Here is a 21,713-nt window from a genome sequence, read left to right as displayed (position 1 = left end):
GTACCCAGACACAGACACACACAAGGTTTACATGCTCGCTTTTCCATGCTACACACACACACGAGGGTACAAGAGGTATAGATAGTAAGTATTCTAAACTGAAAACGTAATAAAAACATAAGTGCAACAGTGATATTACAAACACCGCGTGTATAGACTGCAGATTACTACAATGATCAAGCGCCATCCGTATACAAACGTAATCAACCCTAAAATTCATGTAAAACAAATTGTGATTGCAAGTGACAAGAGAAGCTAACCATTTGGAGGCTATCTGGCTAGTTAGCACCCAAAACTAATGTAGCACTGCAGTCTACGTTTTTACTCACTGCCCAGACAGTTGGCAAAATGCGGGAGCTGTGTGAATTTTCTTAGGGGTACAATAATGGGTACAAAGGAATACCCTAACAAGTGGGTTGGCCACTTTTGAGAGGTCCAGAAACCTTTGGGACAGGGTCTCGGGTCTTTTAAATCCAGAAACCAAGATGGACCCAGTACCAAGAACTTGAACTCTGTCTGTAATCTATAAAGGCGGGATTCTATAAAGTTTGAAGTGATTAATTATTAGGTTTAGTGCACCACATTACTCAATTAGAGAAAGCAAATTGATTGAGCCGCTAATTTGTGGGAAGCCAGCAAGCGCATAAAAACAATGCTTTGATTTATTCAACTTGGTGGCCATCCTGCATAAAATGGTGCTAAAACTTTGGACAGCGCTCCCAGAAATTCGCTCTAAAATAACGCAGACGCACGGAGCTGCAACTTTGAAGGACGTTTTGTCACAGATGATAAGGCATGACTCCTTCTTGTGACTGGTTAAGAAATCAGGTCTTAGATCAGTCTGAAGCCCCAAAATTACACTGAAGAACAAACAAATATGTTTATGCTGTTTTTGCATACGCACACCTTTAATAAATCAGGCCCTGAGTGAACAAAAATGTAAAACTACAAAGATAAGACAGACATAAACATAGACATGACAGTCAACATCTGTATGACAGCAGTTTTGTACTGCGCATACTACACAAGTAGCTACTCGCTCAGTACTAGTCAGACAAGGACAACCTCACGTCTGCTACACATGTGAAATGACAACACGGCTTCTTCCTCCCGCTTTGTCCACCATTCATGTGAAGAAAAAGAAAAAACAGCCTTTGCTTGTTTCTTTCGCAGTACATGAGCTCACTTATCCTGGTATCGCTGGTGACAAACATACAGCAGCGAGTTGGCACAAGAAATTAACATGCTAGGGGGTCATAATACATTTTGACACGGTTCTCCTTCTTGTCAAACGGCGCAAAATCTTTTACGCTGTGATGCCACCAGAGAAAGGTACCAGTGGTGCCAAAGAGGGGGAAAAAAAGTGAAGACCTAGTGCGTCAGCATTGGCAAGTTTGTCCTGGCTGATCAGTATAACATGGTGAACAAATTTGTTTTTGTCATGCAAAATATGCGATTGGCAAAAAGTTGGTAATAACAGAATGAAATCCAGATAATGAGCCGTGTTGAGTTTTTAAGGTCGTTTTTGGCAAAACCGGACCCCACGCGCCTCCTCAGAGAATGCAAGTCTGTTTGGTTTCCTATGCAAATTAGCCACGTTGGGTTTTTAGCAGCTCAGTACAATATTCCAGGTCGATACTGTTTACACGAAACAATACAGAAATTCATCAGAGGGACAAGCTGGCTAACAGCAACTAACAAATCCTAAACCATTGGCTGTAAAGATAAATACCGGTTTATGAGAGCAATGTGTAGTGGTCATCTGCCTGTCTCACAGTCACAAGGTTCTGGGTTCGAATCTTGGATTGCATGTATCCTCTGAGGGTTCCCCCCCACCTTCTTTCGCCCAAGGGTCCTCCTTATTCATATCTGAAATAAAGTATTTTATGAGGCTTGGCGTCAATTAGAAAGGAGGCCATTATTTGAACTTGACAATAAATTGAAGTTAGCTTGCCAGCATCCATCCATCCCTTATCCATACCGCTTATCCTCACCAGGGGCTGGTACAAAATCCGTGTAATGGAAGTGTTTGTCATGCATGGGATGGATAACCAAGACAGATTGGCCCAAGTGCAAATTAATTCCATTATTTTTCACTTGAATCCTAGAATTGCGTCATAAGATCCAAACGTGTCATAAGTCAACATCCTAGGTTTGCATGATAGAAATAATATACTCAGTAGACAGTATAAAGGGGCATCTACATCCATCCTCCCTGCTTTTCCCAGCTGCTGGCAAACGACAGTGAGAAATGGGAATCCTTGCTCGAGCCACACAAGCTAGCTACGAGCCGTGGCGGGAGACAGTAGGCAGTGGCTATACAATGTTCTTTCACATAGCAGTGCCACTCCACTGCCACGAGTGTGCGCGCGCGTTGCAAAGGCCCCGGAGAGAAAGTAGAGAGTGAGGTAGTAAGCTGTGAAGAAGGGAAGGGAGGAGGAGAAGAAGAAGAAGAAGAAGAAGAAGAGTCGAGGGCCCGCTTTAATCAATCTCACAATGATGTCGCAAAACAACAGATTAGTGCTTAGATCGTACAGTACATTTTTGACAGCACTGTGGTTCGCAGGTAATGTAAAGTGTCTAAAAAATAAAAAAAAACATAGCAGAGTTGGTTGATCAGGAAAGTGACGCAATTTTGCACATGCGCATGAAATTGATTCCTAAAACAAAAGCCGAGAAGAATGCATCATTGCCTAGTTTTCCTGGGGATTCATCACAGTTCGCAAGCTCGATGCCAGCCAATTACAAGCAAGGATGTGCAGCAAAGCTTCTGTCCAACACTAGCATCTCGTATTACTTGATCGTTACACAATTATGGACAAATGGGACCAAAATCCATGCACACATGTATCTGCAACTCCTGTCCATCCTGCATCATCCAGACCGTAAGGTTTTGCTGTAAAAGATTTGTACATGATTCACAATGCATTCCTCATCAACTAAATTTAAATGCAACTAAAAGAGATTTGAACAAAAAAAAAACATCAGAACTGCGAGGCAGACATGATAATTACTGGAGTACAGCTCTCTACATTTGCATTACCAAAATGATTTCCAACTTAGCGTGTATAGTTCAAAAGGTACCATTACCTTTCAGGTTCTGGGTTCGAATCCCGGCTCGCATGTGCCTATCCGAGTGCCCTCCCGCCCACTTCTCTCCCCCAAAAGTCAGCCAGAACCCAAAACAAACCAGCGAGTGGTACACCTCACAACGCTGACATTTGTTAACCCCAGATAGTGTCATAAAGTACATCATGGTGTCATAACAAAACACAGCAAGATAAGCAACCGAAAGACTCTCCAGTCATTCCTCCACTATGAACCCATAGCGACCCTAGTGTGCAACTGCAGCCCCCCCTCTCCCCTCCACTCATTCCCTGCCTGTGCTGATAAAGGGATCCAAACATATGATGGCGGGTCAAATTTGAAGAGACAAAGTGGGACGCTCGCTAAAAGAAGGAAGGCTGGAGGGAGGGGGGGTTCGTGTTGTTATTATTAAAAAAGAGGGCTACTGCGGCACGACATTGGCATTTGTGTCGCTTCCCCCTCTTCTAACCGCGTTATTGATCCAAGTCTGTCTGCAATGAATGGCTGCAAAGGGGAAGAAGAACTGGAGGAGGGGGGGAGGAGGACGACGAAGAAGAGGAGGGGGGATGAGGGGGGGGGGGGGCATGAACTTCAGGTGACCGACCATGGCCACTCTTGACAAGCGGGTAGCTAGAAAATGGTGGGGGGGAAAAAAAATCTTTGCATACTTTCTTTTCTATAAGCGAATGAAGTTGGGGTGCTAGCTAATGCTAACGGTGCAGGGAGCGAGCCAAGCCAGACTCCGGTTCGTCTGATCCGGCTGACCCTTCGTTTTATTGCGGCCACACTCCCCGGGTCCTCCCCCTCCGCCCCCGGAGAAGCCACCTAACCAGGCGGACATGTTAGCGAAAACACCGCGGTGGCGTTCTCTCTCTCCGCCCAGTTACCACCACCACCACCTTCTTCTTCTTCCTCCTCCTCTGCCCCCCAACACACATAACAACCCGCAACCTTTAGCGAGCCTTTTTTTTCCTCTTTTTTTTTTTTAGGGGGGAGAAAAATCGATTATGAACGTCTCGCTCGCTTATGGTTCCTCCCGCTTCTCTCGGGGGCTGGCGAAAGCGTCGCCAACAACATGGCTGCCTTACTCGGACCCGCAAAAAAAAAAAAAAAAAAAAAAAAAAAGGAACCCGGGGAGGAATATAACCTAGCCTCTTTTGTCTCTTTCACCTCTTTAACCCCGCCGAGAATGGCGCACACAAGCCGCGAGACTTACGTGAAGGCAGGCGCTTGGGTTGCTCCTGCTTCCTCCTTGGCATTTTCCCCCCCAAAACGCTTGTTTTTAAATCACATTCTCGTCCTGGCGCGGGGAGACCGAAGAAAAGAGGCTCGTTCCCATTTGAAGGAGACCGGAGGGGACGGACGGCAGGCGGGCAGGCAGGAAGGAAGGCGGGCGGGCAGCCGCTACTCCTCGCTCGGTCTTGCACCTGGCTGGCTGGTTGGTCGGCTTCGCTCGGTTCAGAGTGGGACCGTCGGTCGAGGGGGGACGAGAGATAGCGAGAGGGGGGAAACTAGGGGAGCCCGGGCCGCGGAGGAGGGGGCGCCGCCTGGGCCGCTTTGCCTGCTCGCTCGCTCGGCTGTCTTGACTGCTGTGCGCCTCGGAGCCCCCCTAACTAACACTAATGCGGGGGATCAAAGGGCAGCAACAGCAGAGCAGACGGGCGCGCGCGCGCACGCTCGCTTGCCCGCGCACGCACACACACGCGGCGAGTGGTTTAGGTGCTCGCCCCCGCGACAGGCAAGGTGCCCCCCAAAAAGCTTTGCATTGGCGACAACAGCAGACGTGTTCACCATATTGTCATCTACATATTGGACGTATTTTCGTTCATCATTGTATCATTATGTACTGTAGTCCACTGAATATTATTCTTCCCACTTTGCATAAATTGCCGAGGATAATTAGACTTTATTTATGACATACTAACGTCTTAGTTTTTTTTATGCTTGTTTGGATTAAAATTTTCTTTCTATCTATCCATCATCCATCCATCTATCTCTCTGTCAAGGCTAGGGTTAGCTTTTTAGCACACCGCCTTCTCACTGGCACGTTCCATGAGCCCTGTTTTATTACTGCACTATTAAGCTCCACAGTCTCCACTTTGACGTATAGCTTCCCTTAGTCTCCTAATTAACACAGGTAAATCTGTACTGTTGTTTGTAAGTGCACCTAATTTCAACTGGTGCGTTTTATGAGCCACTGTCTCCACTTTGCAGCGCTGCCCTCAGTCTCCTCCTGGATAAATCTGCCCCCCTTTGAACTAAAGACGAGACTCTCGTCTCCTGCTGTTGTTTATTAGTACGTATGTCTCCCTTAGTCTGGTGTATTCAGTGAGGCACTTTTTGTCACTGCAGTATCATGCGCCACAATCTCTGTTTTGCTGCAGTGCTGCCCTCAATCCCCTCTTGAATAAAAATTGTCTACAGGAAACCCTTGTTGTCCTCCACTGTTGTTGTTGGTTAACGTGTATCCTTCTGACTGTTGTGATCGATGAGGCACATTTTATTGTCGTGGTATTGTGCTCCATAGTCTCCCTAGTCTGTCTTTTGATTGCACTTAGTCTCCTGATGAGCAAAATTAATCTACAGTAGACCCTCATCTGAGTGAAGAGTGATGTATTCAATAAGTTTTGTTACTGCATTATTATGTTCCTTAGTCTCTACTTTGCTGTAGTGATGCCCTCAGTCTCCATTTGAGTCAGATTTGAATGCAGGAGAGGCGAGTTATCCTCTGTTGTTATGCGTTTCTCCTGACTGATGCATTCAATTAGGTTGAGTTGTGTTACTGTAGTATTTTTTTTGCCAGTGTCCTTTTTGCTGCAGCGTTGCCCTCAGTCTCCTCTTGAATAAAATTGGCTTACTTTATTCTATGCTGTTGTTTGTATGTCTCCTTTTGACTGGCACGTTCAATGTTGAACATTTTGCAGTATTATGATCCAGTCTCCACTTTTCTGCAGCACTGCCCTTAGTCTCCACTGGGATAAAATGTGTCCCCTTTAAAGTAAATACAGAAAACACTTGTTATCTTCCATTGTTATCGTTTGTTAGGAGATATCTGATGCATGGAGTCAATAACGCACTCTTGCTATTGCACTATTACCTTACGCAGTCTCCACTTTGCTGTAGCGATGCCCTCAGTCTCATTTTGACTCAAATTTGAATACAAGAGACATTAGTTGTCCTCGACTGTTTCTGTTCATTTCTCCTGTTTGTTTGTTGTGTGTTCAATGACATACTTTTTGCAGAATTATGCTCCACAGTCTCCAGGTGCGTTGATGTATTTCAGTTTGTTTTCTGGCTGCCCTCAGTCTCCTCTTGAACAAAGCAAAGTAAATACAGCATACCTTTAGCATACGTTATTTGTTATTACGTCTCCTTTCAACTTGTGCATTCAACAAGGCACATTTTCCCCCGCGCAGTTTCCCTCCCGACTTCTGAACCTCCCTTCTTGAGAGCTTTCGACTGACCTTGCGTCTACGTGAAATGGAGGCTGGCATTCACCGCGTCTTATTCATGCGCGCCGTACCGCGCCATCTTTTCCTCATTAGCCCGTGTTTGTCTTCCAGCTGAGAAATCTGAGAGCTGTCAGTGGTTACATATCCCCGGAGTCGTGACGAATGACCTTTAGGTGTGTCCCCCCGAGCAAGGTCGTGTCAGCGTTGCCATGGCGACTATCAGTGCACCCGCAAACTGCTGACATGGCTGTGATTGACACGTGGGAGACAACTTAAGAGGATGAAAATGAAAAGTGGTAATAAACGCCTCTCTTTTTGTGTGACCTATTTGGTGATCATAGCAATGTTTGTAAGAGATTGCATGCAGATTGATGAAAAAAAAAGATTTTTAGACCCCTAGCATATGCTGTAAAACACTACTGTGGTTAACTTATTTTTACTCTTGAATTCCATGCCAGTACAGATTGTGAAATAACCTGTCCCATCACATCCTGCTCAGCCCCCGTTTAATCATGTTGTTCTGTTTCCCAATTAGCAGAAAATCCAACGTGTCTTTGTCACCTACTGCCGGCCAAGAGGGTTAATTTGAGTTTTTCCCACTAATTGCCACGGTAACGAGCCTCCTGCGCCGGGGCGGGGGAGGCAGGGTGTGAGGCTGAGGCATGGCGGCGTGGCGGGACGCAAGGAAGCAGGGGAAGATGGATGGAGGCATTCAGAAGAAGGCCGAGGTGTGAATGAACGCCGCGGGCCGAGGAGGAGGCGGCCTGGAGGAGTCCAACGGCGATCAGACTTGTGGGCGGGGGTTACAACCTGAGCTGTGAAAGAAAAAAAAACAGAAAAAGAAAAAAAAAACAGACCACTCTGATGAGAAAATGAGATGGGATAATTGCTGGCCATCTTTGTGACACCACTTATTGTAGCCGTGTGATTTATGTTTGCCTCCCGCGCTCACTTTACCTTGTTACTTGCTCTTTAAAAATACTTTTTTTAGGGAGAGCTCAGCGGGCCTGCTGTATATAATGGAACGTTTGTGCTGACGTTCACAATGGCGTCATAGTAATAACGACTCGTACTGTACTGTATATGTATTTGGGGTACAGTAAACCCCCATTTATGGCTGGAAATAATTTTTGGATCCACCTGCTAGGTGAAAATCTGTGACAGACTAGACAGCCCATTGATTTTACTTTATATAGTTTCAGCCTCCCAAACACTTCCAAAACATGCAAACTTAAAACTCACTTTCCAAAGTATCCCTTTAGTAGGATCGGACTGTTCTTGTGACTTTAAAAAAAAAAGATCATCTTGTAACTGATTTATACACACTTCAGGGAATGCAAGGAACCATACGAACAATAAATAACATCAGAAGCAACAATAACAAAAAAATGATAAATAACTGAATCCTATGGGGTGAAAAAAAATCATTTTTGAATTAATACATTTTCATTGCATTCAATTTTACAATGATTCTAAATTTTATTTCAAAATTAGATTTATTTTATTTTATAAGTACATTAATTTAATTTAAAAATTACATTCAATTTAATCTCCCTATTATTAAAACTAAGTAACATTCAAAACTTAATAATTTGTAATTGAAGTTTCAAAATTAAAATAGCATTTTTAAAATAAATTAAAATATAACTTACAATTAATATTTTAAATGACTTTTAATAAATTTCAATCAAATGTATTTAAATTCAAAACTTTGATTTATTTGCATTTAAAAATATTAATTTTTTCAGAAGAATGATGTTAATAATTGCATTAATTAATAATATTTTTCTTATATTTTGTAGATTGAATTAAATATACTGTATTTTTATTTTATTTTTGTATACTGTATACTACATTACTACACAAGCCAAAAAAAAAGAAGCATCATGAAGAAGAAAAAAAACCCAGATATAAGCGGCAAATACTATTCATTAACATTACTCTACTTTCTTTCCACAGGCGGTAATACAAAAAGTATTTGCCATCTACCAAAAGAAAGTCAACACGATTAAGGAACGTGGATTTTGGGTCTAGTCTGAGTTCTTATTTTGGCAGGACCAAACTATCAAAAAAAAAAAGAAAAGAAAAAGTGTGACTTATAGTCCCCAAAATTGTAATAATTTAATGCAATAAAATTTACAAAATTGTATTTGTTTTTATTGTACAATTAAATGTAATACAATTCAAAAATGTGCTTCAATTTATTTTATTGAGAATTTATTTTTTATGTACATATTTCAAATGGAGATACACGCTTCCCATTGGACCCTGCCGATCAAGTCTTACCAGAGAGAACCTTGCTCACTCCCACAGTCAAGTTTGTGCAAGCCACCTCCTCCCACCTCCTCGAGGACACAAGTGTGACAGAGGCAGGTGGCCAACTTTCTGCCCTTTGACCTTCAACTGCTTCTCTCCTCAACACACACACAGAGGAGGAGCCTAGGTTGCCCCGGGTGAACTGGGCCAGAGGTCTTGTGAAAGGCCCTGGAGGGAAGTGAAGGTCCTGTGACACGAGGATAAAAAGTTATTTTAAAGCTTGTAGACAAGGACATATATCATACATGCAGTAATGTAATGTTATGCAGTTAAGTCATTTATCTAAAAGCCTCAAGGCAGATCTGCCAAGGCTAAACTGTATTTGTTTGCCTTTCTGTTTGTTGCTAAGCAGACTACTTCCTGGTTTATGGTGGATAACAAACAAATAGGTTGCGCCATTGTGAATGTTTCCAAGGGTGTGATAGGGGACGCTTGCATTGAGGCCACTCACCAAAATGTTGCGGGTTCTACCTTCAATATGTGTACGAGAGAAGAAAAAAAAAACATGGCAAAATGAAACTCCCTTATAGACAGGACATGGGAAGGGGAAAAAGAGAAATACTGTCACCTAGTGGCCGTTTATAGACATTGCTAAAATTTTAGCCAAATACTACAAGCTATGTTTTTGTCACTCCGTTGAAATCTACGGTAAAACTGACATATAAAAGAAAAGTCAACATTTTTTTTATTTAAAGAGAAAAATATTCAACAGAACCATACTACTTGGTCTGCCGAAAGTCTGCTAGCTTAATGCTAACAAATTGCTAGCTTAATGCTAACACATTGTTACCGTTTCCTGCTCGGTCCACGAACGGGAGTTATCCCCGGAGGCGACTTCGGGCCCTTAGTCACGCACACGCAAATCTTAACCCCCCGCAACAATATCATACAAAACGTTAAGAGACGGGAGACTGGGGTAGTCAATCACAAAAGAGACAAGTCAAGAACCGCCGAGTTTAAAATTCGGCATTTTCAACTCTAGCCGTGTTGATTTAACACATTCATTTGTTAATATTAACATTTTTAGTGTTAATAAAAGCAACTTGTTCTGAGTGTTAAAAATACTACACCAGCTGGTGTAACATTTTTAATACTACACATTAGTAGGGGTGTTAAAAAAATCGATTCGGCAATATATCGCGATATTACAGCGCGCAATTCTCGAATCGATTCGATATGCGGCCAAATCGATGTTTAAACATAATTTTTTTTAATGGGAATATACAACAAAACGTCTTACTTAGGTGTAGGGTTCACAGGTTAAACATGGAAGAATTTTTTATGAATGGACATTATGCCTTAATATTTTTATTTCAATGCTGTTCAAACAGATTGCAACAGATTGTTTGTTAAATACAGTTAAATACGTGTACAAGTTTACTGATTAGCATTTCCTGAATTTGAGTTTTAAAAAATCGCAATAATCAATTTATGGATTTGTATCGGGCTGAATCAGTATCGAATCGAATCGTAACCTATGAATCGTGATAAGGATCGAATCGCCAGCTACTAGGCAATTCACAGCCTTAACATTAGTGTAAAATCAACACTAACCAGTGTTGACAAGTGTTACATTTCAACTACCATCAGTTTTTAACTCCAGCTTAGTGTGTTGTGCTTGTTACAAAAAAAATAGTAACTCGCTAGTTACTAGTTACTTAATTTTGAAAATAACTCAATTACTCTGATGATTACTTAAACAAAAAAAGTAATGCGTTACTATTCAAATTAACTCTTTAGTTACTTAAAAAAAAAGAACATACACTGTTCCTTTATGCTCAACTAAAGTAAAGTAATAAGCGTATTTCCACGTCGAAAAGCTCGTCTTGCGATCGCCTTGACTCTCCATGAACGCCCAATCCGATACTCGCCCCACAATGCCTCTTCTTCGTTAGCACGGCAGCGGCAATCCATTGTAAACAGGAAGTAGTGCAGTAGACGGCAGCCATCTATTCATTATTTGATTCTGAACCGCTTATCCTCACGAGTGTCACACAATTAAATTAAATAATTCATCAAATAACGGACTAATGCACCATATTGTAACTGTAACTTAGTTACTGTATTTAAAAAAGTAATGCGTTAAGAGTATTAGTTATTGTAAAAAGTAACTAAGTTACAGTAATGCATTTGCAACACTGGTGAAAAAAGTGTTACATTTAACTCTGAGGTGTTGAATTAACACTGCTGTATATAAAGAAGGCTTTCAAGGAGGGCCGGGAATTATTATTTTTTAACTCATTCACTGCCATTGACGACTACAGACGTCAAAAATTCATTTGAACTATTTCTATAAATTTTACACTTTTCCCACTTTTGTTAATAAGAGTACGAAAACCAAAAAAAAAAGAAGTTTATTGTACATTTAGAACAGATATAACATTTGTGATTAATCGTGAGTTAATTATTGAAGTGATGTGATTAATTACAATTGAAAATTTTAACCGCCTGACGCGCAAAAAATTAGGGGCGTCAGGCGATTACATTTTTAAAATTGTAATTAATCGCATGACTTCACTAGTTAACTCACGATTAATCTGTTCTAAATGTACAATAAAAAAAAATCTAGATTCTCACACTCTTGTTAACAAAAGTGGAAAAAAATGTTAAACTAATAGAAATAGTTCAAATGAATTTTTGACGTCTATAGCCGTCAATGGCAGTGAATGAGTTAATCATCATTATTATCATCAGGCTGCAGGAGAGCGCATGCAGAAGAGAGCCTCTGTCCCCCCCCATTGCTCCCCCAAGCCCCACCCCCTCCCAGGCAGCCCTCCAATGGGAGCGCCTTCAGGTGCTGACCTTATCCGGCGGAGGTCAAAGCCAGGTCAGGGATCTGTCGCTAGGCGACCGTCAGATAAGCGGCGAGGCGGGCCCGCTGTCATAATCTGGTTGGTTTGCGGACAGGAACACAAGGTATCGGTGGGGGCGGCGGTACGAGAGGCAATTGAAATATTAAAAGCGGCCACGCTGAGCTCCTGGCAGCGCAACTTGGCAAAGGCGTTCGTTTGACACCCGTGCCAACTGTCACGCAGTAACATGAACCCCTTCGGCGCTTTTGCGTGGCCGCCTCTCTGTTTGTTGTCGGGTCGCTGCGGGACAAAGAACTGCCCGCAGCATTGGATAGTTTCAAAAAAGTAATTACACAGGAGTGTTTTATTATGATCAAGCGACACTAACGTTATCTGCCAAAGTAAGTAGGCCACACTGAAAGGAATGATTATACTAGAAGAGAAAATGATTTTTTGGGGCAAAAATCGTCTGAAATTTTTTGATCTTTGTCATGTTAATTTGCAATAAATAAATACAATTATGCAAAAATGGGCAATTTTTTGGGGGCAATTTTAAAAGAGCTAATATCCTCCGATTAATTGGATGGGTCTTAGTTAAAAGTTGTAAGTCCAACCAGAGATATCATCAGGGGTGCTGCAGGCAATTAATTTCTTGAAGAAAATATATCCATTTTAAATACAGTATATCTTTCTTCATCTATCTATGTCATAGATACAGGAGGAATACATGTACTGCATTTTGTATGCGTAGCTATTAGGGGTGTTAAAAAAAAATTGATTCTATATGCGGCCGAATCAATTTTTAAACATAAAATTTTAATGGAAATATTCAACAAAACATCTTAGGGTTAGGGTTCACACTTTAAGCATGGAAGAATGTTCTATTAATGTAACATGAAGCCTTAATATTTTATTTCAGTGCTGTTTAAACATGAAACAGACTGCAACCTGTTTGCTAAATGCAGTGGGCTCAGTTATAAGCCTGAATTTTCAGATAAATAAATACATTTTCATTAAAATCTTACAGTGTACATATAGAAGTTTACAGATTAGTATTTTCTAAATTTGAGTTTTAAAAAAATTGCAATAATCAATTTAGAGATTTGTATCGGAATTAATCGGTATCGAATCGACCTATGAATCGTGATACGGATCGAATCACCAGTAGCTATGATATACAAACATGTGAGTGGCTCTTTTTTGGCACTTTAGCCAAATTTGTACATGAATTCTTGATCATAGAGTTATTGACATGATGAAAATTAGGAATACAAATCGGAAAATCGGTTTTGATTTAAACGATGTGAGGGCATTGAATTAAATCAAATCGTTCCACTTTGAAATGTACCGTCCTTGAATCGTATCACACCCCATGTATCGGGATATGTATCGAATCGCCTTTTACTAGACAGATGCGCAAGTTGCAACCCTAATATATTTACAGTTCTGACAAGTCCGTTATATAGTAAAATTGACCCCCCCCCCAAAAAAAAAATATGGAATTGAATCCAATTGAATCATAATGCCACCGAATGCAATCGTTTCCGTTTACAATGTACATGCACATCACCAGTAGCAACTCTATACAAACATGTGAGGAGTTCTATTCGACACTTTTTGTCACTAGAAAATAGAATGCTTCTTGGCATTTACATGATGTACATTAGGAACGTTGCCATTCGACCAGCAGCGTTTGGTGTAGGAAGGCAACTAGTTGTCTGCTAGCCTCCAACCTTTAAATACAGAACAAAGACTGTTTGACCAGAGATCGGAAGAAGAAGAAGAAGGAGGAGGAGGAGGGAGGGAGGGAGGGGGCTGCGAGAGGCAGAGAGATAGAGAGAGAGAGAGAGTTGTTGCATCTTCACACAAACATGGTCTGTTCTCCCACTCTGCCATTCCGCCACCTGGACCGAGCTATGTGGGAGCGACACCAAACACGACCATTTTGTGTTTCACGCCGCGCTCCAAGACGATTCTGGCATGGCATCTGTGCGTCGCATCGTGGCTTCCTCGTTTTTTTTTTTGTTTTTTTTTGTGGGTACATTCTGTCAGCATGGTCCTGCTCGGGAACTGGACGTGGGCCTCCCGAGGCCGTGTAGGGACACCCGGATGACGGGGATTTATATAGGCCTGCAGTATATATCAGAAGTGGGAGTAAGTCACATATGCGCAAGGAAGTAAATAAGTAAATATATCAAGTCTTAAGATTCAGACGAAACATAACTCTAGTCGAGACAAATAAAAAGTGGTTTATTAAGTCGCTTACAGTAGTTGTGGAACTCTTCTTTGTTTGTGTCGACATGACTCTGTTACCTTGTTCCCATGGTGACCAAATCGAATTGTAATTATTAACATTCTATTTCAATTAATGATGTTGTGTAACACTATTTTCCTTATTGAATAACACTTTGTTAGTTTTTGGGGTTGGCTGGCACCAGCGTATTGTATAAAACAAACTTCCTCACACAGTATAAAAAAAATTAATTGGATGGGCTGTAAATTCGTAGAGCGCACGGTGTAAACTGTCACTGCAAAAACAAAAACCGTAATATAACAGAATTTTACTTTTAATTTTTTTCCCCCTGTATTTTAAAAATCTCACTTTAATTTACAAAAAATAAACTCTGATTTTAAATACAAATTTGTAATGTTAAATAACATGAAATCACTGTTACTGTAAAAACACACAATATTTGTGTTCTTTTACAACAAAAAAACTCCATTAGAAATACATACATTGATTGTTAAAATACGTTCACAAAATGTATCGTAATTTTAAATATTTCAAATATTTGTCTGTTATTTATTAGAATAAAATGTAAAATTCAACTTTAAAATCCTATAAAAAATGAAAAAAAAAGAAGATATTTACTGAGAAATTAGCAGTAAAAAACTCGTAATTTTAACATAATATCTTTGTGAATAGATGGTAGCATTCATTTTACTGTATTAACATTTATTTTGAAAGAACATCTAATGAGATGTACACTTTAAAATAAAATAAAAATAAAAATAATTTTTTTAAACTGTAATTTTCCAGCTGCTGGGGTGTCAGAAAATTAACTTTCTCTGTTATTGGCCATGTTTTGAAAGATTAATCACATTATTTTTGGTCATATGCTGTTATATTACATACAATCTTGTTAAAATTACAGTTAAAAACTCTACTTTAATTATGGAAAAAATCTGTTTTTACGAGAAGATTTTTCTGTTATTTCACAGTATTTTCTGCCGGAAAATTACCGTTTGTTTTAACGATTTATTTATTTTTTTACAGTGTGGTGCATCTTCATTTTCCTGCTGGGGCAAGTCTAGTTTACCGTGTTTGGGAATTTGGCAGACCACGCCGCGCGATTTGGTAAAAGTAGACTAGACCTATGAGCATGGTTTAATGCGAATTTGGTAAATTTGATCAATGTGCAAGCAGATTCTTCAGATTCTTAACAGTGTTTTTTTAATTCTATAATCTATCTCTCCATCTATCCATCTATCTATCGCTCCGGATTTCTTCTACTAGATTGGCGCATTGTAAAGAAAGAGCTTCTCCGCCATCTGGATGCTGGCCAGCTGACATTCCGCAGAGACAAATTGAGAGAGAGCGGCGCTCGGGCAGATTTATCAGGCCATTGGCTCGCCTTAGGAATTCTCTTGTAACATGGCACTCCTGTGAAAAGGGATGAGGGAATTAGTGTAAAACATACCCCCACCAGCGTGCCCACCACTCTCCCACCATTTTAAGATGTTCTATTACTTCCATATATCCCCTCCGCCCCTCCCCCGCCATGAAGGCACTTGATTTTATACCAGCGTGGATGGATGGAAGACGGATGGGTCCTTTGACAGCACTGAATATTCAAGAGGGGCTAGCGAGGGAAGATTGCTGTATTGTATTCCAGCTAACGTGCGTGGCGGAGTTCTATTAGGCACTTGAGTCCAATTTTGTCATGAGATCTGGACTCACGTGTCCTGATTTGGTGTGACACGGGAATCGAACTCATCGTTCCGCTTTAAAACCCCCGTAACGTAAAATAGTTTTTACGACACATAAGTAAAATGAGCCAAAATTTGGCTGACTGTTGGAAGTGTGATATCTAAGTCATTTCTGAATATTTTTTTTTACTTGCGACCAATCAAAATGTTCACTGGCATCAGACCTATCCATACATATATAGTTTTTATTTATTTGTTTAGTTTTGATGCCCTCTATGGACAATAAAAGCAATATTGTCCTACGAGCACAACTAACTATCATCTGTATATATATATATATATATATATATATATATATGACTTAAGTCTTTTTTTTTCTTCTCTACGTTTATTTGATGCCCCAGTGAAGGGATACATTGGGTAATCGCGGAAAATGCACTATAACACATCTGGTGTACAGTGCATCGAAAAACATGACAAATGATGATTTATAATGGGAGTCAATGGGCCATAATTTGGACATTTTTACACATGTGTGCTATAATTTTTTTCCCCCCACATATAATCACAATTATAACTTTGAACTTCAACATGTTTGGTAAATTCAGCTCACTCAGATTTTTTTCATACGCTTTATATTTGATATCAATATTAATAAAAAAGCAAATAGCCAAAAATTTGACAAATTCCTTACGAGGAATGTAACTAATCATATTGCAACCCATGCATCAAGATACCCCATGCACACATGTGGAAGGTTCTATTCAGCGCTTTGTCCAAATGTTGTCACTTATAGTGGTTACAGGCCCCTTTTTTCTTCCCCAAATGCACTTGCTTTTACAGTATATCAGCATGGTTGGATGTAAGACGGATGTGTCCAGGCTTCTTTTGATAGCCATGAATATTCAAGAGGGTCTGGCGAAGGAAGATTGCTCTACTGTATCCCGGCTGTTGAGTCACAGTTCTACTTGTGGTGAAAAGATGGAGGAGAGATACGCATGTGTGTGGGATTTGAAAAGAGCTGCTCCCGACTGTCTCTCGGCGAGTTATTGCTTTCGAGTGCGATGTTTGGACACAAAGAAGAAAAAAAAAACAGGAGAGAGAATTTCTGTAGCGTCTATCAGGGAAAAAATAAATACAAAATACGATGGAGTCTGATGACTTGGTGGAAGAGTGACAAAGGATGAAAACGCGGTTGCCGGGTTCTCTTTTGGTCATTTTGCCAGTTTTCCTGGCATTTGCATGATGTAGCCTGCAGTACGATGAAGTGTTGCAGCTATGCTATGCAAATGTGTGCAGGGGGTTCTATTCGGCACTTTGTCACAAAATTTCAATTTGGCGTGGCTCAAGTTGTGGAATTCGGATTCCATTTTCGTTTTAGGTTATTTATAGTACAAAAACAAAATAATTATGGCTGAAAACAAATGATTATTATGATAATAGATTAATCTGTCAATTATTTTGTCAATCAATGAATCGGATTTAAAAAACAGGTTTAAACGCCCATCTTTTAATTAAAAAAACAGGACACGATATCGCATATAAAAATGATGATTCAGCTTTACTGGTTTGGTCTGGAGCATGTCAGAAAATAGACAAAAATGTCGATAATTGTCATAAAGTAAAATTAAATATTTGAACTTTGATTAAACACAAAGATAATTAGTTGGCTTTCATGGTGGACTTCACAAATTGAATATTTATTTAGTGTTGAGAAGCTGAAATTTCGAGCATTTGGACAATTTTAAATTAAAAAAAGTATCTAAATTGCTTATCAAAAATAATTATTGATGAATTTGATAATTGGTTACTTGTCATTTAATTGATTGAAAGTTTGTCATAAAATCAGTTTGGGGATTTTTTTTTTTTTTATGTCATTTATATGTTGTCGAGGAGGAATACATATGTAGCTACGCTATATAAATGTGTGACCAGGTTCTATTCTGCGCTTTATCTAAAAGTTGCCAGGACTGGAATATAGGGTTTTGCTGGCATTTACGTGAAGTATATTAAAGGGATACTTGACTCATTGAGATGTTTTCAGCAGTAAAAAAAAGTTAACATTTTGTCCAGAATGAATTTGATAACTTCATTATTTTTTTATGTACAATTAAACATTTTAAAAATTAATTTTGCCACGTGCTGTCGACTGGATACGACATCACCTGTGCTGAGGAAGTAGGTAACGGACGACCAATCATGGCTCAGTTTGCTGACCAAACCCAGAAAACAGGTGAGCTATGATTGGTCGTTACCTACTTCCTCAGCACACAGGTGATGTCATCTTCAGTTGACAGCAAGTGGATTTTTTTTTTTTTTATGTATTAATTGTACAAGAAAAATAATGAAGTTATCAAATACATTCTGGACAAAATATTAATTTTTTACTGGTGAAAATGGGTCAAGTATCTCTTTAATAGTACACATGTTTACATACCATACAAATCTGTGATGAAATTCTATTTGGCGCATTAGCTCAAATCCATCATGAGAGTTTTCCTGGCATTTACATGATACTCGATACACATTGTAGCTATGATATAAATGTGTGTGCTGGTTCTATTCGGCACTTTAGCCAACTTTTGTCATGAAATCCTTCAGGACTTTATTGCACTCCTGCCGTTATGCTGATGTATTCTAATAGCTTTGCACACTGTCTGCTAAACACACTTGCCATTTAATGAGATCCAGTACAAGAGCCATATTAAAAATTCACCTTTAACGCAATGTTGGGACAAAGAAAAGTGCTCGAGATCTTCGCCGGCATTCTTCTCCACGCGGCGGTCTATGAATGTGAGAACATGTCCCCACCTCCGACCGGCCGGTGATCAATAGAGAAACATAACGGCCTTCACCTCCAAACTGTCTGGAGAACGCCGTCGTCTTCATCCGAGCAGACACCACACAGCCCATTAATTACTTGTATTAGCATCCATTTTGGGAAATAACGCTCGCCAGGGCTTTGCATGCGCGTCATCTGTCAGCGTCTAGAGGTTATCTGCCAAGTTGATGAACAGAGAGATTGGCTATGAAACACAAGGTGGGACAGTATGGCAATATGTTATAGTACGCCGGCGCAGCTCATCAGGAAAGAGAGGACGAGTGGCTTTGTTCCAAATGTCAGCATGCATATTTATGGAGGCGCTGGAGTGGCTTCTTGTATAAGCACCATTCACCATCTATCAAGCAAGGGAGGGGAAAAAAATCACGACAGCGTCATTCTGACAACTTGCTCGCAGTGAGTGACAAAGTGGAAAAACGTGTGGGGGTGGGAGGGTTCTGCTTGTATTTGGAGCGCTGGACAAATTTGGGGGTAAAGGGCATTTTTATGGCGACCCAGGAGAAAATGGTAAAATCCCCAAATTATCCGCCCCTGCTATTATTGAAAATCATAGGATTGGGTTTAAAATTTTGAATAATTTATATCAAATTGATTTTCCTTTTCAAGCCCGATATCAATTCCTAAAGCCATGAATCGATTATTTTAATATCTCTTTTTCCCATAAATTCTTAGGGAAATAGAATTTTATAAGGCCCGATTTTATTCTTAGTTTTCTTGAAATAACTGTTCACATGAATTGAAAAGTATTTTCTTACATTTATGAAAGATCTGATTGATTGTACTTTTAGACAATTCAGAATTATTGAATTAGAATTATGAAAATATTTTCATGTCATCCCTGCTGATGTCAGTTTTTGTGTAACACTCAAGTGATAACACGTGTTAAAATTTACTTTGGAACTTGATATTTGTTGAATTTTTATCAGGACTGCACAATAGCGGAAAATAATGTGATATGTGATATAGTTGCTGAATATAGCAATATCGATATTATTGCAATATTTAACATGTACCTAAAGAAATTACATTTTTATTATCTAAAGAAATAATTAATTTTTTCATGCAGCAAAATAAGCAAACTCAACACTTGGTTAATTAATTGTAATTACTTTTGGTTCAACTATTGCACATGCAATGGTGCACATTTTAGTTAGCGGCTGACTGTCAAATTCAGATAAAAGCATAAAATTCCATATGAAACTTATTGCATGTCTTTGCGATATGCATATTGCATGGGCCAATATCGCCCTAATTTTTCTCAAGTCCTTGACATTTAAGAAGAATTGACGTACCATAATTAATCGATAATGAATCGAATTTAAAAAATCTTATCAAACTGGACTCTTGTGAATCAAAATTGATTGAGGAACTTAGAATTGATACCCAGCTCTAGTAAATCATGCATTTATTCTTTTGTAAATGCCTGAAAAATCCTGTATTCCATGAAAAATTTTTGCTCAAATATTAAATCAACGTTTTGCAACAAAATACAGGTGGGACCTTTTCTCTCCTCTGCCCCCATTGAGATGTTACCACCGCCGAGTACAAGATGAGATGACGCAAAGGGAAGGTGGGGGGAAAAAAAAAGAGCAAGCTCCACCGAGCGCAAAAACCTCAGGAGGCTTGCGTCTGAGCCGTGTAACGCAGGCCGGACAGTCTGACTGTCTGCTTGCGACGATCCTCGGGGAGGGAACTCGGCTCCGGGGTGGCAGCCGAGCCGAGCCGAGCCGAGATGCTGGGACCCCCGGGGGAACGCGCGCCGGACGGAATTGTCGATGACACCTTTCGTTGGGAAGATATTGAGAAGAGAAGCTCGGTGGGTTTCTGCTGAATTTGCTGTCATTTTTTTTGACATCAATAAAAACACCCTAAGTACAATTCTTTCATCAAATCCGATTATGTGAGCCAACATATGCACAAAAGAAAATATTTTAAAATGGCATTCCGTTCTACATGTGCTACAAAGCATTCAAAAGTGAGCTTGAAACAGTTCCCAGAACTGTCTATGGTACCACCACATTTCCACAGGTTCCTGCAGAAAAAAAAAGGCACCAGTCCAAATCTCAAAACAGTGAAACAGCATAACAATGATCATCCCACACTAAACATAAGGAAATGAAGTCAGAAATAAAATTGACCCAGAAGGACATACATGACACCCCCCCCCCCTCCTCCCCGCATGGCCCCTTAAGGCCTGTCAGCCAATCATGAAAGGGAAGAGGTGCCATGCGTCATTGGCATGCCTTTAATCGGGAGTAAAGCCCAAGGGGAGGGTAGCATGTGGCACTACGGTTTGTACCCAGGCGGATCGCAACATATTACATAATCCAAAGCCATCATGCCTGTCAAAATTTGACATTGTTCTCCTTTTTTTGTTCTATAGAAACAGTAGACAAAAAAAGGTCAGTATGAAAACTCCATCTTTTTCAAATATTATTAAATTATTACCCCACTAATTAAAAATCGCCCAATGCAGATTAGGATAATTTGTACTATTCGTCATGAAATTACCTGGACAAGTCGTGCCAAATATGAGGACAAAACCTAATTGACTTACATTGGGAATGCATATTGGAGCTCTGCTATACAAACGTAGCAGTGTTCTATTCGGCACTTGAGCCAAATTTAGTCATGAATTGTGACTCGAATTTGCAGATTTGATGTGGCACTGGACTGGATTCAGAATCTACGATGCCGTATTAGGGCCAGGTAAATATATAATTTTTGTTTTCAGAAGGGGGGGGAGGGGGTAATATTCCGAGAAAAAAACTTGCAAATTTGCCACTTTATAAAGTTCTCACTTTATAAGGTGGCACATTTGCCACTTTTTAAAAATATTTATATTATATATAAATATATATATTTTTAGAGGGTGGGGGCAAATTGCGAGAAAAAAAACGAGAACAAAAATCGTAAATTTGCCACTTTATAAAGTAGCAAAGTTTGCAATTTTATAAATATATATATTATACAGTGTTGCCTAATTTTTTTGCTGGGGTTAGGTTAAAAAAAATACCCGCAATAAATGAAATCCGCGAAGTAGTTAGCTTTATGTTTTACATTTATTATGAATGTTTTAAGGCTCTAAAACCCCACACCACACAGTTTATACACATTTCTAATCGAGGCATTTACATTTTTATCACATTTCTCTCTTGTTTAAACATTCTCAATGTTCAAACCTTCATAAAAAATAAAAAAAAGGTACATTACTGTAAACATTTGTTTTAGGCTTCAGTAGAGTATGGAAGAAATGCCCCTAGTGTGAGTGCGCCCTCAAAAAAATCTGCAATA

The 21,713-nt window shown here is 39.8% G+C and overlaps 2 protein-coding genes and 1 long non-coding RNA gene across 4 annotated transcripts in view; all 3 read right to left on the bottom strand.

The window, feature by feature from the left end:
* znf827 (zinc finger protein 827) overlaps positions 1 to 4,800 on the bottom strand; it is a 66,101-nt gene extending 61,301 nt beyond the window's left edge. The window contains exon 1 of one of the 2 annotated variants that reach the window (XM_086082408.1): positions 4,304 to 4,800. In XM_086082408.1, the coding sequence (XP_085938534.1) occupies positions 4,304 to 4,346 (43 nt within the window). In that variant the 5' untranslated portion in view covers positions 4,347 to 4,800. The remainder of the gene's footprint in view (positions 1 to 4,303) is intronic. The other variant, XM_086082407.1, reaches the window with a different exon arrangement.
* Positions 4,801 to 5,713: 913 nt separating this feature from the next.
* LOC147169334 (uncharacterized) overlaps positions 5,714 to 21,713 on the bottom strand; it is a 126,793-nt gene continuing 110,793 nt past the window's right edge. Inside the window, exons 4-6 of the mRNA XM_086082409.1 lie at positions 8,826 to 9,042; positions 6,552 to 7,354; positions 5,714 to 6,398 (exon numbers count right to left, since the gene is read on the bottom strand). Of these exons, the coding sequence (XP_085938535.1) occupies positions 7,101 to 7,354; positions 8,826 to 9,042 (471 nt within the window). The 3' untranslated portion in view covers positions 5,714 to 6,398; positions 6,552 to 7,100. The remainder of the gene's footprint in view (positions 6,399 to 6,551; positions 7,355 to 8,825; positions 9,043 to 21,713) is intronic.
* On the bottom strand, positions 14,766 to 20,521 carry LOC147169336 (uncharacterized). The gene is made up of 3 exons (XR_015095788.1): positions 20,033 to 20,521; positions 18,433 to 18,756; positions 14,766 to 15,311 (listed from the first exon to the last, which is right to left on the bottom strand). It is a non-coding gene; the product is annotated as an uncharacterized LOC147169336 (long non-coding RNA).

The sequence above is a fragment of the Leptonotus elevatus genome, chromosome 8, assembly GCF_054856555.1.
Source record: "Leptonotus elevatus isolate MCC_2025b chromosome 8, RoL_Lele_1.0, whole genome shotgun sequence".
NCBI lineage: Eukaryota > Metazoa > Chordata > Actinopteri > Syngnathiformes > Syngnathidae > Leptonotus > Leptonotus elevatus.
This window is presented reverse-complemented; position numbering and strand designations above follow the sequence as displayed.